This window comes from Panthera onca, chromosome A2, assembly GCF_046562875.1.
Source record: "Panthera onca isolate mPanOnc1 chromosome A2, mPanOnc1 haplotype 2, whole genome shotgun sequence".
NCBI classification, from domain to species: Eukaryota; Metazoa; Chordata; class Mammalia; order Carnivora; family Felidae; genus Panthera; species Panthera onca.
The window spans coordinates 2,886,352-2,902,993 of NC_138340.1; the positions used below are offsets into that span (position 1 = coordinate 2,886,352).

A 16,642-nucleotide genomic window follows, 5' to 3' on the forward strand; every position below is an offset into this window, starting at 1 on the left:
GGGGTGAAGGACGCCAAGGGTCGCAGAGAGACTCAGACACCCACAGTCCTTGGAACCAGTCTTTATGGAGGCTGTAATCCCTCGCCTCCCCGGGTCCCTGGTGTCCACGGGCTGCCCAGAGCCCCCCACCTGGGCCACATGAGCAGCTCGCTGGCCCTGACCCTTCTCGGGCCTGGCCCGTTCCCCCGACCCCGCACCCTCCACTCTGTCCTCTGGGGCCTGAGGCCCCACCGGGCAGGGTCAGGGCTCCTGGCCTCGGGGCGAGGAGGAACTGTCCGCGTCCTGGCCCCCCACCGGGGCCGAGGCCCCCGCGCTGCGCAGCTCCCGGGCCAGCTTCTCCGCCAGTTTCCGGAAGGGCGGCCGGCGGGCAGGCTCAGCCTCCCAGCAGCTGCCCATGAGGGCATGAATGGGGCCCGGGCAGCCCTCGGGGGGCTCCATGCGGTACCCCTTCTCCACGGCCTCTGACACCTCCTTCAGCGACTGTGGGCAGAGGGCACGCCAGCACGGCTGGGGTCAGGGCCATGGTCCCCAGACTCACAGGGGACCCAGCGCCTCCCCCCAGACCCCACTCACCATCTTGGGGTATGGAGCCCGGCCGTATGAGAAAACCTCCCAAAGAAGCACCCCGAAACTCCAGACATCCGACTTGCTGGAGAACTTCTGTGGGGCCCAGGACCAGGGTGAGGAGGGAGCCCTAATGGCTTCTGTTACAGCCCCTGCTTCCTCCAGGAAGTCCCCCTGGGCTGACCTTCCCTCTCTGGTCTCCTCCCGACAGACTGACCCCTCTGAGTCTCCCCCGCCACTGAGCGGAACCCATAGACTCAGTGGGGTAAGGAGTCCTTGTTGTTCTGGCCCTCGGCACTGAACCCAAGACTGTTTCAGAAATGGGGAAACTGAGGCCCAGATAGGGCCACACAAGGAAGGCTCCCAGGATGGAGGGGGGCTCACCCCGTGTTTGAGAGCCTCGGGCGCCGTCCATTTGACCGGCAGCCGGCTTGAGTCCAGCCCCTTCCGCTCGGCTTTGGCCAGGCCAAAGTCACTGACCTTGGCCACCAGGTCCTCGGAGATGAGGATGTTGCGGGCGGCAAGGTCTCGGTGCACCAGCTTCTTGCTCTCCAGGTACTCCATGCCCTCAGCCACGTGCCTGGGCCGGGGGCAGAGCACGGGGGGCGCGGGGCCGGGGGGTGCTCGGTGACCGGAGCGCAGATCCCCAAGGCCAGGCTCCTCCCACTTGGCACCTCAGTTTTCCCTTGACTTTAGAGAGCCCCCTCCCCGCCCCGCCCGGGGAGTCCCACTCACAAGGAAAACTGCAGGAGCTGGGGCGTGCTCACGAGGGCCCGGCCTCGTGTCCGTAGAAAGTTCACCAGGTTGCCCTGTGGGGAAGGGAAGTGGGCCTGGGGGGCTCGAGGCTGCTCAGGTGCCCCCCCCCAACCCTGATCCCACGTCGGGCCCCACCCCCACCTTGCTCACGTGCTCCATGACGATGTAGAGTCCCTGGTGCAGGATGACGCCCAGCAGACGCACCAGGTTCTTGTGCTGTATCTTCCTGGGGGCCGGCAGGCGGGCCGTGAGGGTGCGCCTGGGCCCCCCCTCCCAGGGGGCCCGCCCCCCACCCGGGACTCACGTCATGACCGCCGTCTCGTCCAGGAAGGCCTGGGCCGTCACATCGCACTTGACGTTCTTCACGGCCACCTTCTGTCCCAGGTACTCACCCTGCAGGACCGCTGTGGCGGGGGGGGGGGGGGGGGGGGGGGGACAGGCAGATGGAAACACCCACGCACACCGACCGCCATGCACACCGCCAGGGCTGTGGGTCCCCAGGCCTGGAAAACCCCTCACCCCTGCAGGCTGATCAAAGACAATCAGCTAAGTAGGGTCTGCAAACTTCAGCTCGTGGGCCAAATCCAGGCCTGCCTCCTGCCTTTGCAAGGCTCACAAAGCTCGGAGTGGTTTGTACGTTTTTTCACGTTTGAAAAAAGTCACAAGAAAAATACTACTTTGCAACAAATGAAAATGACAAGAAATTTGCGGTTCAGTGTCCACAAATAAAGTTTTATTGGCCCATTCATTTACCTGTGTCTGCAGCAACTTTCCTGCTACTAAGGCAGAGCTGAATAGATGTGACACAGACTGGCCTGAAAAGCCAGGCCCTTTACAGAGAAGGTAGGCCGACCCCTGATCTAAGCCCCAGAGCCTTCCAGAACAACAGCTTCCAGGAATGGCATTCCCAGTACAGGGCCCAGAGGTGTGAAGGCATCGCGCACGATCACTGATCACGGAGTGCTGGTCCGCACAGCTGATGTCACCGCCCCCCCCACCCCCCACCCCCGCCACAGAGGGAGACACAGGCTCACAGCAAGAAGGTGTTAACACGGGTGTGGATTAATTCATCTCTCCCTCCCCTCTTCCTTCAGCCCCGGACCCAGGACCCCACTTACCTCCAAACTCACCCTCTCCAATCCGCGCACCCAGCGTCAAATGCTGTAGGTTCAGTAACCAGCCGGCTGTGGGGTGGAGACCCGGTCAGAGGGGAATGGGTTCCACCAGCCCCTCCCGTGGGGGGTCCGCCTGGCGAGAGGCCGGTGGTGTCTCCCACAGCGCCCCGGCAGGGACACACATTCAGGCGGCCACTACGCCTAGCAACGGCCCGGGGGCTTGTGTGAGACACCCCACCCCTGGTCCTGGTTTTCAAGTGCTGGAAAGCAACAGAGCCTGCCCATCTCAGGCCGACCTGAGGAAAGGAGCTGACGAGGGTTGGGGGCGGGTGGGGTAAGGCCCCAGCCTCGCTCTCCAGGAACGCCCCATGGAGCCCCAGGGGCAGCCCTGGGGCTGCCCTCTCTTCCACCTGGAGACTGTGTCCCTCCCAATACCCCATGGGTTCTTCCCTTTAGAGTCTTTTCATCTCTGGCTACCCAGGGACACACAGCAAAAGATACCACAAACACGGAGGCTGTCAAAGTTCCTGGAATCTTCTGGTAAAGGTTGGAGATTCTTCAGAATCTTCCAGAATCTTCCAGCACTCTAAGTGGTCATCTGCAGTCCAGCCTCCCTGACGCCTTGTCTCAAAACTGCCTACGTTCCCCCTTCCTCTCTACTAGGTTCCATAGGCCCCCTCCCCTTCCTCCCCAAAGCCCCACTCCACGATCAAGCATGGTGACACCAGCCTCCCCTGAGGGCCACCCCCAAGACGTCCAGATTTCCCTGGGAGAGACATGCTTCCAAAGAGACATGATCGTCAGGTTCAAAGGGGGTGGCCGTGGAGGTGGGGGTGCCATTTGCTTCGGGCCTTGAGCACTGAGCATGTCATTTCTCAATGAAAATGGGGCTGGAAGAGTACTTGGGGAGGGAAAAGAATGCACAACAGCACAGAGGCACGGGAGGAAACAAGGAGGGAAACGGGGGACAAAAAGGAAGGGCCTTGTAGATGAGGCCAGGAAGACAGCTCAGCCATGAGGGAAGGTTCTAGAAGGCAAGGGAGAGATATGGGTAGATTTTCATGGTAGAAAGTCACCTCTGGGGGCACAGAGGCAGGGCTCTGGTGGAAGGATCTAGGGCTGGGGCTGGACGGCCGGTGGGTGGGTGGTGGCTTGAGGCTCAGGCCCAGGATTCTGGCCCAGGTGACAGGGCGGGGACAGAGACGTGGAAGCAGCAGCAAGTGTGGGAATTCACCCCATGTGGGCTGGTGGGCGTCTGTGGGCCCTCCTGCCCGCCCCGAGGGCTGCCCCGGGTGCTCTGCTCATCGTGCCAGGTCCCGCGATCCGCTCGTGTGCAGCGGCCTTGGCCGTGGGCCCGGTGCGGGAGGGCAGGGGCCCCTACCTTTGGCCAGCTCCTCCTCTGCCGACTTGGTGCCCTGCTTCCTCTTGGGTTTCACTAGCTTCGTGCAGATGGCCCCCTTGTCCTTGCTGTAATGCTGGGGGGGGGGGGGGGAGGACAGGGCAGAGGCAGCCGTGAGCCTGGCCCCACGGTGAGGGGACGCCCTGCATTCTGTGCCCTGAACCGGGTGGGCAGGAGCTGGGGAGAAGGGGGGGTTTCCTTTCCTCCAGAGGAGTCGGGTTGGTTTCCGTGGAAACGGAAAGGATGCAGGCTAGGAAACAGGAGGATCCTGGGGAAGGTGGGGCGGTGGTCTCTGGACGAGTGTCAACTTGGAGGTTCCTAGGGGTCTAGAGGAGCCACCCCAGGGCCCCCCAGAGGTGCATCCAGAGGACTCAGACCACCTTGGGCTTGGTGGTCCACGGAGACCAGCCCCTCCTGCCCACCCCCCACTGCCGGCACGGGGCAGGGCCTGGGGTGTCCGCGCGGCTCTGGAGGCCCCGGGCCTCGCGGCGGCCGCACCTCCACCATGTCCATGAGGTTGCAGAAGCAGACGGCCTCGTCGATGGTCAGGTGGCCGTCGCGATGCAGCACCCGGTAGTGGATGACGTCGCGGCCGAAGCTCACGCACAGCACGTAGTCGCCCGGATGCCGCGCGGACTCGCGCACCAGGAACAGCCCGTCCTCCGGCGGCTGCAGCTGCTGCACGGCCTCCTGGCCCGAGATCTTCCCGTGGAACCACCTGCGGCCGGCGGAAGGGCGCGCTGGACCGGGCCGCCCAGGCCCTCCGGCCCCCGGCCCCCGGCCCCCGCCCCGGGCGGCCCCGCGACTCACGGCATGAGGCTGAGCTTGGGGTCGGCCGACAGGGCCTCCCGCTCCCGCAGCGCCCCCGCCGCCAGCAGACCCTCCTGCCCGCTGGCGTGGTGCTTGGCACGGTACCAGCTCTTGCTCTGCCAGGAAGGGAGCCAGGGGTCGGTGTCTGCGTGGGGGTGGGGGGGGAGGTCCTGGCAGAGACGCACCTCCGCAAGCACCGCCAGGCCCCCAGGCCACCACTCACCTCACAGGCCTCCAGGATGGTGACCACGTCGCCCTTGTGGAAGGCCAGCTCTCCCGGCTTGGGGCGCGTGTGCTCACACTTGGTGATGCATTGGGTGCCTGGGGCCCAGCGCCTCTGCCGGGGGGGCGGGGGGGGGGAGCAAAAGGGCATGAGAGATGCCAGGGGTGAGGAAGAAATGGAAACTGGGCAAAAGACAGCAAGGCAGAGGCAGAAAGAACAACACAAAAGAAAGGGGGAGCAGCCAGGATAGAAACATCTGCTTCTACGAAGGCGGAAGATCGGGAAGAAAAGGTGACAGAAATGCAGCACCGGCTGAAGGGGACACGGTCAGAGTACAGCCCCCGACACGGCGCCGAGGTCCCGTGGGTGTGGACTGAGCAGGGCACGGGGCGAGACACAGGCAGCCCGGGGTGGGGGTGCTCACCGTTGGCATCCTGGCTGAGACGAACGTGGGGCGCCAGGCACGGAGGAAGCGGGGGCTCACCTGGGGGAGGGGCAGAGACCAGCTGGAGAGCCCAGACTGGAGCCAGGCTGGGGCCCGGGGCCATTGCTAACGAACCACTTCCAGCCCGGGGCCAGATGGAGGCGACAGGGGGAGGGCATCCCCATAGGGGGTCCCGGGTGATGGCTCCCTAAGCCCCTTTGGGGAGGCGGTCTTTATCCACAGGAATTCCTTGTAGAGTTGCGGCCACGAAACATCAGCGAGGAAACCAGAGAATCTAGCCTCGCCACGGTCCCGAAAGGGAAACGGAGGCACAGGGTGGGCACAGAGCAAGGGGCCATATGGTGGGGAGGGGGGAAGCGCCTGGCTCAGCCCCCAGCAGTCACTCAGTGGGTGGGGAACACGGTGCCGCCTGCCTGAGCTTGGTTCTTCCTCTTTTCTGGTAAGTGGGCAGGGGCAGGGGCAGAGCAAGGAACCAGAGGATGATTCAAGGTCATTCCCCACTATCCCTGACCCTAGGGTGGGGCCGGGACGGTGGGGGGGGGGGGGGGGCAGGGGGCATGCAGCCCTCCTGGGCCCCTCTGGCCATCGGCTGAGCCTCTCTGATCCCCCACCAATCCCAACGCCAACCTAGGACAGACACACGGCCTCTTACTGCTGCGGGGGGAGGGCTTTTCTCGCCCGGACCCCACAGCAGGCGAGTGGGCCGTGGGGACAGCTGGGAGATGAACCTCTGCCTCTCCAGTACTGACCCCCCGTAAATCCCCAGCCCCCTGTGTACTCACACGCATACTGATCCATGTACACACGAGCACACACAGAAACACATGGGGCTTGGACACAGGTGGACACAGGGACCCACGGGCACGCGGGTGTGCAAGCAAAGGCACGTTCACCTAGAGACAGGTGTGCACACGTCTACACGTGTGCACACACGAACAGCCTCTCCGACATCCAGAGATGTGTGTGCCTGTCTCCCCCAACACACACACACGGACCCGCACTTGAACACCTGGGCGCCAGACGCGGGCCGCCAGGGCACCCGGCGCTACACGAGCTACACGCAGGGCCGCGCACACGCATCTCGGCCCCACGCGAACATCCCTCCACGTGGACGCGCGGATACACACATCCGGGAGCCTGCGGACGCGCACACTCGCACCCAGAAAAATACCCCCCGCCCCGCGCCCGATCGCCTCTAACCACCCGCTACCCCAGCCGCGTACCGGCCGCGCACGCCGGCCGCGCACACCGGCTGCTCCAGCGCACGCCCGGGACGCCCCCGGGGCCCTCGGGGTCCCCCCACACACACACCGCCACTGCCCCAAGGTCTCTCCCCTTACCCCCGCCACCGGGCTCACCTGCTCAGGGGGCGCCCCCGGGCCGCGCCCCGCGCCCACACCCAGGAGGGCCCCCGAGCGCTGGCTGGGCACCCCAAGGCAGCCCTGGCTGCACAACTTGGAACAAGTTGCTCCGTTTCCTCATTTTGGGGGGGGGGGGGAGGGCTGGGGGGAGCGGGGGAGCGGGAGGCGCCGCGGCCCGGGAAGCCCCCGCAGGTCCTAGCGCCGGCCGCAGTGCGGTCTGCTCCGCGCGCCGCCGCCGCCGCCGCCGCCGCCGCCGCCGCCGCCGGCCCCTCCCCGCCCCGCCCCTGCGGCCCCCGGCGCCTCCCGCACGGCCCGGGCGGGGGGCCCGGGGCGCTCGCCTGCTCCACGTCGCGCGCCGTGGCGTGGTGTCTCGGGCGCGCACCCCGCCCACCCTGGGAAACAGAGGCCTTGGAGCGGGTGCCGCGCGCGGGGCGGGGGAGCGTGGGGGGCGGGGGGACGGGGAGAGTGAGCTGCCCGTTTGGGGAGATAAGCAAGCCGCAGCGCCCAGGCTGTGTACCGGACCCTCCTGACTCCGCGATTCCAGCGCCCTCACTCACCTCCTCTGCCCGGAGGATTTTTGGCGCCTGGCGCAAAGTGCTCAAAAATGTCAACGGTTATCGGTGTCGTTACGATCATCATCGGTATTAAGGGGAAACCGGGGCTACAGAAAAAAAAAAAAAAAAATCACGTGGGACCGGAGGCCTCCTGGCGGAGGGGACAGTGAAGCCCGGCCCGGGCCAAGCCAGCCTGCCTGGGCTTTCTTCTCTGCGGGTCCGGCGGCTTCAACCTCAGAAAACAGACGAGCATTTGAGGCCCGAGGCCCTGGGTCTGGGCGGGGGGCTCCGGCCAAGGCTCTGCTTCCGATGGAGGCGTCCGCTCGGCAAGGACACAGCTGGTCCTAGGAGGGCGGTGAGCCAGGATGCCCAGGGAGGAGCATCCTGGGTCCTGTATGTAATCTTATGTCACCCCAGAAGGCTGTTGGGAATAGACACCCACTTACGGAGTCACAAAACTTCCCTGTTTTGGAGCCACAACTCGGAACTTCTATGTATCAAGGTCCTAGAGTCAACAGTTGTTCACCCAGCACCGAGATGTGACACGATTGCTGTTACACAGGAGAGAAGAGGTCCAAGGGGGAAAGTTCCAGAAGGGGACCCTGCAACCAGCAACAGGCACAGGCCCTGCTGTGGACCCGGGGCTGGAGACCCTGCAGCCAGCATTCGGTTGGGTCCTGGGGCCACCATATATGGCAAACCATCATCACTTGCCTGAAATAGAAACACATCAAAATAGCCACAGGAAGCCCAGCGGCCCAGCGTTAGGTGCAGACCAGAGACTGAGCCGGAGGCCCCATGATGGAGGCCTGCCTTCCTTTTTCTCAGCGGGGACGTGAGCCCACGTACAGGGCTCTAAGGGGCCCTAGCTCCCCAGGGAGACTTTCTGCTTGATGCAGTCAGAGAGGTGGGAAGAGATTTGAAAGGGGCTGGCTTGCTCCCTCTGTGGCAATACTGTCTGAGTAATGCTTTCATCCTCCCCAGGACCCCAGGGATCTTGTCCCGAACTCCAGAGGCGATCAGAGGAGCCAAAGGTGCTGAGACTGGAGAGGGACGGGCTTAAGTAGATAGTGCCAGGTTCCCAAATCTCCAAGGGCTAGCCAGGGGTGCAGCCCCCTCCCCCCCCCCCCCCCGGCATACGGGGCACACTGAGCTGCACCTGACTCTAGGGAGATAGGCTTTGAGTCTGGGGCGTATTTCGGTCAGAGCTATAGGAGGGGTCAACTCCCCAACCCCAAAGACATTCACGAGTTGGCCACTTGGAATCTCAAAGGCTAGAGGGGTCTTTCAGTCCCCGGGGGTGGCATTGCCAGTATCTCCTCCTCCTGCCAGGAGCTGGGGGGGATCTTGCCCTTTCCCTCGACCACTCTGAAGCCAGCCGGGCCTCAGAATTACCCAGTCCCGGGCTCCTCACCCTCCGTGTCTCAGTCCTGTCGAGCTTGATTCCAGAAATTCTCTGACGCGCCAGACCACCCTGCCTGGTACAGGCTGGCGACACGGAAGCCCCTCCCTGACTTCCCAGCTGCCTCCAGTTTTCCTCCCTGCTACCTACCACCATTCACCTTCCCCTGCATGGCTAAGGATGAAAATGTGACTGTAGCCCTCCCCCGCGCTAAATCCTCCCATAGCTCCCCACTGCCTAAAACGCTCAGCATGGCATTCAGAGCTCTTCACGTTCAGCTCCCCACGGACCTCCCCGGCCTCACCTCCCACAAAGCACCCAGCAGTCTGGCACCTCCTTCTGCCCAGAATGCCCTTCCCCTTTGTCCTGTTGGCATCTCCAGCTCACACCTATCTCGACTGGCACCATTTTTAGGATGCGCCCACCTTCTCAGAGCAGAACCCTGCTTCTATGCCCCGAAAAGACCCCTCGCTGGAGGCACCAGCTTTCTTGTCTCACCGAGTGATGGGTGTGGACCTGGCCTTGGTGACTGAGCCCGTGAGCCCGCCTGGGAAGGAGGCCAGTGCAGAGAAAGCAGAGGCTGAATCCTGAAGGAGGAATTCAAATCCTTGGATCCAGCCGAGCCTCGAGTTCGCGCTAGGACTAGTGTTGGAAACCACTCTGCTTTTTTTGGTTGTTCCTGCAGGGGGTTTCTGCCACTTGCGAGCAAAAGGATTCCTAATACTGAAAACAGGGCAGGAAGGTGGGCGTTGAAATGAACGTACACTAGGACGTGGAACTGGCGAGTCAGATTAGATTGCCCTAAGCCCAGCTAGAAGTGGGATCTCCTGGGCGCACCCTTCCAAGATCTGATAGATCTCCCATCCATCCGCTGGGTCGGGTGGTGCCGTCTTCCGACACGACACGTGCAACAGAGGAGCCCTGAGGACCCACCCGCTTTCCCTCCTGAAGGCCCTTCTTTGTTTATTCAAATCTCACCGCTTTTCGCGTCCTACCTCTCTCCTTTGTTGGCTGTTGCAATTTGCAGAAGCCCCTGTTCTCCAAACTCCTGGCGGTTTGGGGGCCAATCCTGAGTTCCAGAGAGGCAAAGCTACTGGTCTATGGTCGCACAGCTGGCTGGGGCTGTAAGTCAGGCCTGCGGACTCACTCAGTGGGGTTGGAAACTTCTCAAAGGCAGGGCACATTTCTTAATTCTGTACTAATATGGATGAAAATCGATGTAGGCGGCGAACAAGGGGAGTCATAGGACATGCACGTTACGTAATGCATCAGTTTGAATCGGGACTGGCTACACAGGGTGGAAGAACACGGGTGCTGGAGGCTTGAAGTAGACAGAAATTAATCTCTGAGGGATGTACTCCTGGGCAGTGTCAGGAACCGAGGCTCCTGCCATCTTGTTGCTCTGCCTTTCTCCGCACATGAACTGTCACCTCTTGAGCTAACATGGCCGCTGAAGCTCCAGCCCTCCCATGTGCATTCCAGCCAACAGGAAGCCGGAAGTTGGCAGGGAAAGGTACACCTCTTCTCTTCAAGGGCTCTTCTTGGAAGACGCACGTGACAGCTTTGCTCTATTCCGTTGGGTGGAACTTAGCCACATGGCCAAATTTAGTAGCAGGGGAAGCTGGGAAATGTAGTCTTTACAGCAGGGGCCAAGGAAGCCTCCTCGAAGTTCCCAGGCATGTCCCCACTTCAGGGCCTTTGCGTTAGTTGTGCCTTCTGCCTGGGACACTTCCCCGGACGTACCCATCATTCCAGCGCCTACAGAATATTCCAGTCTTCTGACACTTCACGTCCTCTCCCCTTGTGGATCAGTAGAGCTACCATGGTCTAACTGGCCATATATTGTACTCGTTTTGTTGTGGTGGTGGTGGTGGTGTTGTCTACTGGCTGCAGCCTCTCCAGAACATCAGCTCCCCAGGGCCAGGGGTTTTGGACAGTGTCATTCACGGCTGTGGCCCCTGAACCTGGCACACAGGAGGGGCTCAGGATGTATTTTTTAAGCCAACGAGTACAAGGGAGGGGAGAGGTAATGAGCAATGACTGACACCCGTGAGCTGAGCACTTTCATTGTAGCCATTTCACAGACGAGACAACTGAGGCCCAGTCGGTGCCCGGGCTCACCCCGGGATACAGGAAGCGGCGGGCTGCGCTTTCAACCCCGGTCCGTCGGGCTCCAGGGCCCACAGGCCAGTTGCACGGCAAGGTGTTGGGCCCACGACGGACCCCCAAAGAGTTCTCCAGATGGCAGGTGAGGCAGGACGGCATCAGCCAGACGTGGGAACAGCTGAGCTGCCGGGGGGGGGGGCCCCCAAAGATCCTCGGCTGGAGCACCGGGCCAGATCGGAGTGCCCCAATTAGCACACCTTTAAATTTAGCTTTCTCCTCCCCGCCAGGGGACTTGGGGGATTCAGCGGAGGAACACTCCGCTCTTTCGAGGAAAACTGCTGCATCGCTCACTCTGCAACTGGGCACATGGCGTGACGGGCCATTCTCCACTCGCCAAATGAAGGGCTTCTCAAGGCAACTGCTTTGGGGTGCCAGGCGGGAGGGACCTGCCTTTGATGGGGGAACCTGTTTGCCCACCCCCATCCCTCATCTTGTCTTGTTCTGTAGGTGGAGCTGAGCCTGCTTATAGGTTCAACACGTGTAAACAGGTCCATAGCACTTCTTGGCTTAAAATCTTAGTGTGGCATGGGGCGCGTGGGCGGCTCAGTCGGCCGAGCGTCCGACATCAGCTCAGGTCATGATCTTGCGGTTTGTGGGTTTGAGCACCGCGTTGGGCTCTGTGCTGACAGCTCGGAGCCCGGAGCCTGCTTCGGATTCTGTGTCTCCCTCTCTCTCTGCCCCTCCCCGGCTCACGCTCTGTCTCCCTCTGTCTCAAAAATAAATAAAAAATTAAAAAAAAAAATCTTTGCATGGCTCCACTATGCTTAGGATAAACCCAAGCTCCTCTCGGTGGCCCGTCACGTCACCAGCTGTGTCTGGCTGCTGTCACCTCTTGCTCTCAGCTCCCTCCTCCGCTTCCCTTGGCTGGCTTGCTACCACTTCCTCTGCCTCTGCCTGCTGTTCCTCAAATGTTCCAGGCACTGCCTGGCCTTGGGGCCTTTGCGCATGCTGTTTTCTCCTCCTCCTATGTGCTTTCCCCAGCTCCTCTCCAGCTTGGCTCCTTCTCAGCATTTCTGGTTCCTCCAAGAGACCCTTACTGACCACCCATAGTGGCCACCCACCATCTGAGCCCAAATCACTACATGTTACCATGTCTACTCATTCTTGTTGACTGCCCTCCTGACGTGCCTTTGCCCCCTTGACAAAATGTATGTTCCATGAGCAAGGGCAGGGATCATCTCTGGCTTGATCAATCATTTACCTCTGGAGCCGAGCCTGCAGGAGACCTTTATGTTATTATGTGTAACTTGTTCACAGTGGAGCAATGTCCGCTAAGGAGCACTTTTATTTTCTAGGCCTTGTTCTGGTATTTGCCTGGAGTTAGTGATTGCCTTTGTTTTGTGTATCTGTGACACTCTGTCTCCTCCAACCTTTCCAATGGATCTAACTTCTCCACTCAGGGCCAGATGCAGCCCGGCTGTACCCCTGGTCCTTCTTCAGCATCTAGGGGTTCTTGGGAAGTGACTCCTGTTTTTTTGGGGGGGTCCTAGGCCTCCCTGTTTCTTGGTCTGTGCCCTCATTTCGGGAGTGTGTACCCTCAAGGCTTTTCCTTCCACCCCCGTGTGGCCGGTGGCTTGACTGAAGACACTATCCCGAGTGGTGGCTGGCTTCCTTGCCTGGTGTCTTCCAGATTCTAGCCTTGGGCAGTTGAACAACCTGAAGCTGTCCTGCTTCCTTATCTCCTGCTTGTCACGTTGTTTGCCCTCTCTTTTGAAGCCTGTGCAATCTTCTTAGCTTCCACATCCTGTACTTTCAAAGCGTAGGTTTGGTGGGCGTCTGTGTTCACTGGTTGCGCTGGATGTTTTGGCGGGCTGTGTCATGTGTTCCATTCCTGCCAAACTTTCTTAAATGATGTCACTGGTGATTTCTTCCCCTGTGGTGTCTCTTCTTCTTCATCATACATTGGTCTCCTTCTTTTCTTGTCTTTTTTTTTCTTTTTGTCTTCTCATTCCACTTTGTCTTCCAAGCCTGTCAACATTTCCATATTTTGACTACCAGGTTGAGTTTCCAACTTCTTTCTAGTTCTTTGAATGTTCTTTTTCCTTTTTAAGATTCTCATCTTTAAGTAATCTCTACACCCAACATGGGGCTCGAACTCACGACCCTGAGATCAAGACTCACACGCCCACTGACTGAGCCGGCCGGGCGCCCCTTAAAGTTCTTTTTCAAAAGGCAAATGTAAACCTGCTTCCTGGCCATCGCATCTTCTACAAGCTCTCTGAGGATAACCTGCATAAGGGGGTTTCTACAACTGCTTTCTTCTGTTCTCATTGTCTCTTCCCTCCAAATTACTTTTTTCCTTCTCTTTTTGGGTTTTAGTCTCTCACTAGCTAACATTTGCTCTATGGCAAGTGACGTAGAGCTGGCAGGAGGCTCCTCACCATTGGAGTGGGTTGAGTACAAGGCACTGGTCACTGCCTCGAACACCAGTGACACCGTAGGGCTTTTCTCACAGCCCGGCAGCTCGTATTCTGGAAGCGGAAGAGGTCACAGTTTCCTGTGTGACCTTCACCTTGATTGCTGGTTTCCACCTTCACACCTGCCCTCCGCCATGCCTGTGGCCCTGAGGCTGAAACCTTCCGTGCAGCAAGTGTTGACAAATCCACTTTATTCCTGGGTTCTCCCCCAGCTCTGCAAGGTGGGTGCTGCTAGTTTTGATCCAATTTTATAGACGGTCGGGGAGGCGAAGTGAACTGTCCTGACACCCCACAGCTCGTCTGTTCAAGGCCACGCTGAGACGGGAGCCTGGAGTCACCCTCACTGCACGAAGGGACAGCTGCTGGTTCAGCTTTGATTCCTCCCAAGGAAGTTGGGGAGTGCTTGCTGATTGAATACTGAATACATTTCAACCCTCTCAGTGGCAGACACAGGGAAGCCACATGAGTGACGGCCCATGGCGCGTGCCAGGCGTTCAATAAACGCTGGTTGGATAAAAGACACTGAAACAGCAGTGCGCGATACAAGATGTCACAGAGTGGGGGTGCCTGGGGGGATCGGTTGGTTAAGCGTCTGACCTCGGCTCAGGTCATGATCTCATGGTTTGTGAGTTCGAGCCCCGCGTCGGGCTCTGTGCTGACGGCTCAGAGCCTGGAGCCGGCTTCGGATTCTGTGTCTCCTCCTCTCTCTGCCCCTCCCCTGCTCATGCTCCGTCTCTCTGCCTCTCAATAATAAATAAACGTTAAAAAAAAAAAAAAAAAGATGTCACAGAATGAAACCTAACTGCCAAACTCATGGCCACGTGAAGATGAGTATTTTGGAGACACAGTCCCGACTTGGGAGAGGAGAACAGGGCTCCTTCGTTTACCACGAGAGGGAACCTGGCCAGGTTCTGACGGATTCCAAACTTGCACGTGGAAATTTCAAATGCCTTCAAATGCCCGTGCCCCCTGATTGATAAGTTCCATTCTGGGACATCTACGGAGGGCGGGACAGAACCCCAACTGTGCAAGACAGCATGTTTGCCGCATCGTGGTTAATAACTTGAAAATGTCCAACAGGAGGGGATGGTTAAGCAAATTAGGGCACGTTCATTTTGTGGGATCTATTAAAATGCATCTATTAAAAATGCATCTATTAAAAATGACATCTCAGCCAAAAAAGTGGGGGGAAAATGCCCACCAATAGATGAACAGATAAACAGAACACGGCCCATACGCGCACGTCCCTCGGCCGTGAGCAGGAGCGAGGCGCCCACCCCCGCCGCCCCACGGACGGACCCCGAACACATGACGCTCAGGGAGGGAACCGGACATGAGAGGCCCCACGGGGTGTGAGTCCACGTGTGTGAAACGTCCCGAACAGGCTCATCCATGGACAGGAAGGGGGCTCGTGGGGGCCGGGGGGCTGGGGGACGGGGCGGAAGGGTGACGGCTGATGAGGACGAGGCTTCTTTGGGGCTGATGGAATGTTCTGGAATTAGATGGTGGCGACGGTCGCGCATCTCAGCGAAAATAGCAAAACCCACTGAGTTGTACATTTTGATATAAAGCAGCAAATTTTATATGCGTGTTACCACAATTAAAAAAGTCATATTGTGACGTCTGTGGAAGTATTAAATGAGAAAAAGTCTAAGCACACGCAGAACAACGAGGAATCAAAGCTGAGACGGCGTCACGTGAAGAAACGGGCATCAAAATGGTATAAAGAGCCGACCCGCCACCGAGAGAGCACGAGAGACAAGCTAGGAAGGAAACACGGCGTGTGTTCATAGTACTCGACCTCGTTTCCACTCTTTAGTTTTTCTGAAACTTCCAGGCTTTTTGTAATGGGAAAACCCGGTGCACTGAAGTTCCCCGGTGTGTTAAAATAGACGTAAAACTCACCGTCTCCAAGAGCACAGCTCAGCGGCGTCAGGCACACTCACACTGTCGTGCAGCCGCCCCCCCCCCCCCCCCCACCATCTGCGTCCAGAACTTTCCATCTCCCCAGACTGAGACCCTGTCCCCATGAAGCACGGACTCCCCACCCCTGGCTCCCACCATCTACTCTCTGTCTCTGTGGGCGGGACCCCTCTAGGGGGTCACGCGGGACGTGTCCTTCTGTGTCTGGCTTCTGTCACTGCACACAGTGACCTCCGGGTCTGTCCACGTGATGGCAGGTGACAGGACACCCTTCCTTTTTAAAGCTGAGTAATATTCCAGTGTCTGGGCGGGTGGGCCACAGTGGGCTTGTCCATTCACCTGCCGATGGGCACTCGGGTCGTGTCCACCGCTGGGTCGCTGTGGATGCTGCTGCTGGGAACGTGGGGGGTGCAAGTTCCCGTATCCCAACTCTTTTTCTTTTTTTATGTGCAGAACTTGAACAGACCCGAACGGGGCACGACCCCCCCAACCCAGGCTGCCTTCTCCACCGTAGGAGAAACACGGGGCTCCTGGGAGAGATGGAGCTGGCATTTTCCCCCCCAAACGCTGTCGACACCGGCCGAGCCTTGGAGATGCTCCCTGCACCCCTGGGGCGCGACTTATTTCGGACCAGGGACACGGCGGGTTCTGTTGCCCGCGGCTCTGGATGGAGCCGGCTTCCATTTTCGTCCTCCCTGGACCGCCTGCCAGGCGCGGCCCCAGCCCTGCCCACACTGCCCGCGTCATCCCTCCCACACTCACCGCTGTCTCCTAGCAACCGGGCTCGCCCGCCAGCATCCTGCAGCCTGAGGTCCAGGGATGCCGCTCCGGGGCCTGCTCTCCAGCCTCCCCGCCTGCCACGGGGCTGGCTCCGGGGTCCCCTGCCGGTGGGAAGAGGGCTGCAGGGGAGAGACCAGAAGAGCCGCTCTGCGGGCCGGCGGCAAGCTCAGTCGCCCAGGCGCTTCGTCCATCTGGACCCGGCGCTTCGCTAACCGACTGCTTGATTTTTTTCGGGAGTTGCTAGGGGGAAAGATTTAACTCCCCGTCAGCAGGATCGGCTTTAGGCCACCTGGTGCTGAGGATACCGTCCCCCTTCCCCAGGAGCCGGGGGTGGGCCAGCGAACAGTGGGTGATGAGGTGTCCCCGAGCTGCCCCCCTGCCAGGATCTGAGGGAGGAAGCCGGTCCGCGAGCACCTGCGTGCAGGTCACGGCGGCAGGACACGGGGCTCCCCGCGAAGCTGTGACGACCGCATCTGGCAAGTCTCCGCTGCACGGGCGAAGCCACCTTCCTTCTGTCCTCTTGCCCCTGCCTTAGCCGAAGCCTCTCGGCCAAACCGTGACAACGGTCTCCTGGGATGAGGTGGACGCAGACTGTGTCTTCACTGCCAGGAGGCACGTTCCTGTCACAGGGAGACTCCCCTTGGGGTGCTGGAGCACAGTTTCAAGCATGTGACACGTGTACCGAGCTACCACCATGCACTTGGTCTGTTCTGGCCCACGGTGGGTG

The 16,642-nt window shown here is 60.0% G+C and overlaps 1 protein-coding gene across 5 annotated transcripts; it reads right to left on the minus strand.

Annotated features, from left to right (window-relative positions):
* Positions 1–46: 46 nt before the first annotated feature.
* Positions 47–16,597, minus strand: MATK (megakaryocyte-associated tyrosine kinase). Of its 5 annotated transcripts, none has more exons than XM_060629874.3 (14): positions 15,898–16,597; positions 7,231–7,334; positions 5,292–5,351; positions 4,868–4,981; positions 4,645–4,760; positions 4,333–4,552; positions 3,817–3,910; positions 2,439–2,504; positions 1,625–1,724; positions 1,462–1,546; positions 1,300–1,373; positions 949–1,144; positions 574–660; positions 47–480 (listed from the first exon to the last, which is right to left on the minus strand). In XM_060629874.3, exons 3-14 carry the CDS (start codon positions 5,298–5,300, stop codon positions 241–243), a joined length of 1,401 nt encoding a protein of 466 aa, XP_060485857.1. In that variant the 5' UTR covers positions 5,301–5,351; positions 7,231–7,334; positions 15,898–16,597; the 3' UTR covers positions 47–240. The 5 variants fall into 5 exon arrangements, with proteins under 5 accessions (XP_060485857.1, XP_060485854.1, XP_078299740.1 ...); XM_060629871.3 differs by lacking the exons at positions 7,231–7,334; positions 15,898–16,597 and adding exons at positions 6,097–6,205; positions 6,671–6,969 and having other exon boundaries at positions 1,471–1,546; XM_078443614.2 differs by lacking the exons at positions 7,231–7,334; positions 15,898–16,597 and adding exons at positions 6,097–6,205; positions 6,671–6,958.
* Positions 16,598–16,642: the final 45 nt, after the last annotated feature.

Excerpts from the sequence above, each read along its gene's own strand:
- MATK (XM_078443614.2), bottom strand. The coding sequence starts at position 6,138 with ATGTGTTTCTGTGTGTGCTCGTGTGTACATGGATCAGTATGC. Across the intron at positions 4,761-4,867 it reads CCATCCTGGAGGCCTGTGAG|AGCAAGAGCTGGTACCGTGC; the intron begins GTGAGTGGTGGC and ends CCTTCCTGGCAG. Across the intron at positions 2,505-3,816 it reads AGAGGAGGAGCTGGCCAAAG|CCGGCTGGTTACTGAACCTA; the intron begins GTAGGGGCCCCT and ends TCCACCCCACAG.